The following is a 2,769-nucleotide window of genomic DNA, read 5'->3' on the forward strand; positions in this document are numbered from 1 at the left end:
AAGTGATACTTTTTTTTTTTTTTTTTTTTTAATGCAGATTCTTGCTGGGTGCGGTGGCTCACGCCTATAATCCCAGTACTTTGGGAGGCCAAAGCAGGAGGATCGGTTGAGCCTAAGAGTTCTAGACCAGCCTGGGCAATATAGTGAGACCCTGTCTCTACAAAAACTTAAAATAACTAGCTCTTGAATTTTTAAAGTTTTTAAAGAAATGCAGATTCTCAGGCCACAGTATCACTTCCTAAATTGGAAACTGTAGTGTAGGCTCAAGGAGCTGTTTTACAGGATGCCAGCAGGCACTCAGCTTTGGAGGCCCCCACCCAGTAGGACTGTTGGATGGAGAAAGAAGCCTCATGGGCTCCCCAAGTTCCAGACCAGCTTCCCACCCTGTCCTTGTACCCCTTCCTCCAGGTGCGGTTCCCTTCCCACTTCAGCTCTGACTTGAAGGACCTGCTGCGGAACCTCCTGCAGGTAGATCTTACCAAGCGCTTTGGGAACCTCAAGAATGGGGTCAATGATATCAAGAACCACAAGTGGTTTGCCACGACTGACTGGATCGCCATCTACCAGAGGAAGGTGGGTCTCCCCTCCTTAAGCTGCTGAGGGTTTGGGAGCAAGCCGCGAGTCAGGGAGGCAGCCAATAGAGAGAAGAGAACACAGGTTCAGGAGCAACGTAGAGTAGAGAGCTTAGAGCAGTGGGGTCTAGAAATGGGATTCTGGGGTCATTTGGCCATTCCATGACCTTGTGCAGCAGATGCCTCTCTGGGAAATAATTTCCCCTTTGATGAGTTGGCTACATTAAGAGTTTCAGGCTGTTAAGAGGAATCCATAACCTAATGGTAAGCACAGGCCTGAGTCAGAGTAAATATCTCTTGAATGTTAGGCCATTCGCATTTATTGTTGTAATAATGATCATGTTGAATGCTGAGGTCTGGGTGATTCTTGATCCCTCTCCAGGTGGAAGCTCCCTTCATACCAAAGTTTAAAGGCCCTGGGGATACGAGTAACTTTGACGACTATGAGGAAGAAGAAATCCGGGTCTCCATCAATGAGAAGTGTGGCAAGGAGTTTTCTGAGTTTTAGGGGTGTGCCTGTGCCCCCATGGATTTTTTTTTTTTTTTTTTTTTTTTTGGTGGGGGGGTGGGAGGGTTGGATTGAACAGCCAGAGGGCCCCAGAGTTCCTTGCATCTAATTTCACCCCCACCCCACCCTCCAGGGTTAGGGGGAGCAGGAAGCCCAGATAATCAGAGGGACAGAAATATCAGCTGCTCCCCCTCATCCCCTTTGCCCTCCTGCCCCCTCCCCCACTTTTCCCTTCCTCCTTCCCCACAGCCCCCCAGCCCCTCAGCCCCACCCAGCCTACTTCTGCCTGTTTTAAACGAGTTTCTCAACTCCAGTCAGACCAAGTCTTGCTGGTGTATCCAGGGACAGGGTGTGGAAAGAGGGGCTCACACTTAACTCCATCCCCCACCCACACCCCCATCCCACCCAACCACAGGCCCCACTTGCTAAGGGCAAATGAACGAAGCGCCAACCTTCCTTTCGGAGTAATCCTGACTGGGAAGGAGAGATTTTTAGTGACATGTTCAGTGGGCTGCTTGCTAGAATTTTTTTTAAAAAACAACAATTTAAAATCTTATTTAAGTTCCACCAGTGCCTCCCTCCTTCCTCTACTCCCACCCCTCCCATGTCCCCCCATTCCCCAAATCCATTTTAAAGAGAAGCAGACTGACTTTGGAAAGGGAGGCGCTGGGGTTTGAACCTCCCCGCTGCTAATCTCCCCTGGGCCCCTCCCCGGGGAATCCTCTCTGCCAATCCTGCGAGGGTCTAGGCCCCTTTAGGAAGCCTCCGCTCTCTTCTTCCCCAACAGACCTGTCTTCACACTTGGGCTTTGAGAGCCAGACAAAGCAGCTGCCCCTCTCCCTGCCAAAGAGGAGTCATCCCCCAAAAAGACAGAGGGGGAGCCCCAAGCCCAAGTCTTTCCTCCCAACAGCGTTTCCCCCAACTCCTTAATTTTATTCTCCGCTAGATTTTAATGTCCAGTCTTCCCTCAGCTGAATGGGGAGGGCATCCCTGCAAAAGGGAACAGAAGAGGCCAAGTCCCCCAACGCCATGGCCCGGGGTTCAAGGCTAGAGCTGCTGGGGAGGGGCTGCCTGTTTTACTCACCCACCAGCTTCCGCCTCCCCCATCCTGGGCGCCCCTCCTCCAGCTTAGCTGTCAGCTGTCCATCACCTCTCCCCCACTGTCTCATTTGTGCTTTTTTCTCTCGTAATAGAAAAGTGGGGAGCCGCTGGGGAGCCACCCTATTCATCCCCATATTTCCCCCTCTCATAACTTCTCTCCATCCCAGGAGGAGTTCTCAGGCCTGGGGTGGGGCCCCGGGTGGGTGCGGGGGCGATTCAACCTGTGTGCTGCGAAGGACGAGACTTCCTCTTGAACAGTGTGCTGTTGTAAACATATTTGAAAACTATTACCAATAAAGTTTTGTTTAAAAAAAAAAAGTGTCGCTGGTGTTCTCGACTTCGATCACCCACCCACACACCCCCAGGGGGTTGGAAAGGGAATTTCGGACCCCAGAGTGCAAGCCGATCAGGTCCCGGCTTGAAGTCCTTGTAAACAGGGTTTAGCTGAAATTCCGGCACTCCTTCGGCCCCGCAGGAGAAACGAGCGTCAAACTGCCCTCTGACCCCAGATTCGGGGTCCCCAAATCTGCAGCGCGCCCCCTCGGCGTCCAGCCCGGGACCGAGAGGGCGCTCTAGGGAGGCGCTGGG

The 2,769-nt window shown here is 52.3% G+C and overlaps 1 protein-coding gene across 2 annotated transcripts in view; it reads left to right on the forward strand.

Moving 5' to 3' along the window:
• PRKACA (protein kinase, cAMP-dependent, catalytic, alpha) overlaps nt 1–2,499 on the forward strand; it is a 31,959-nt gene extending 29,460 nt beyond the window's left edge. For both annotated transcript variants that reach the window (XM_011981786.1, XM_011981785.1), the window contains exons 9-10: nt 409–573; nt 955–2,499. In XM_011981786.1, coding sequence (XP_011837176.1) covers nt 409–573; nt 955–1,080 — 291 coding nt within the window. In that variant the 3' untranslated portion in view covers nt 1,081–2,499. The remainder of the gene's footprint in view (nt 1–408; nt 574–954) is intronic.
• The last annotated feature ends 270 nt before the right edge of the window (nt 2,500–2,769 follow it).

This window comes from Mandrillus leucophaeus, unplaced genomic scaffold (assembly GCF_000951045.1).
Source record: "Mandrillus leucophaeus isolate KB7577 unplaced genomic scaffold, Mleu.le_1.0 Scaffold230, whole genome shotgun sequence".
NCBI classification, from domain to species: Eukaryota; Metazoa; Chordata; class Mammalia; order Primates; family Cercopithecidae; genus Mandrillus; species Mandrillus leucophaeus.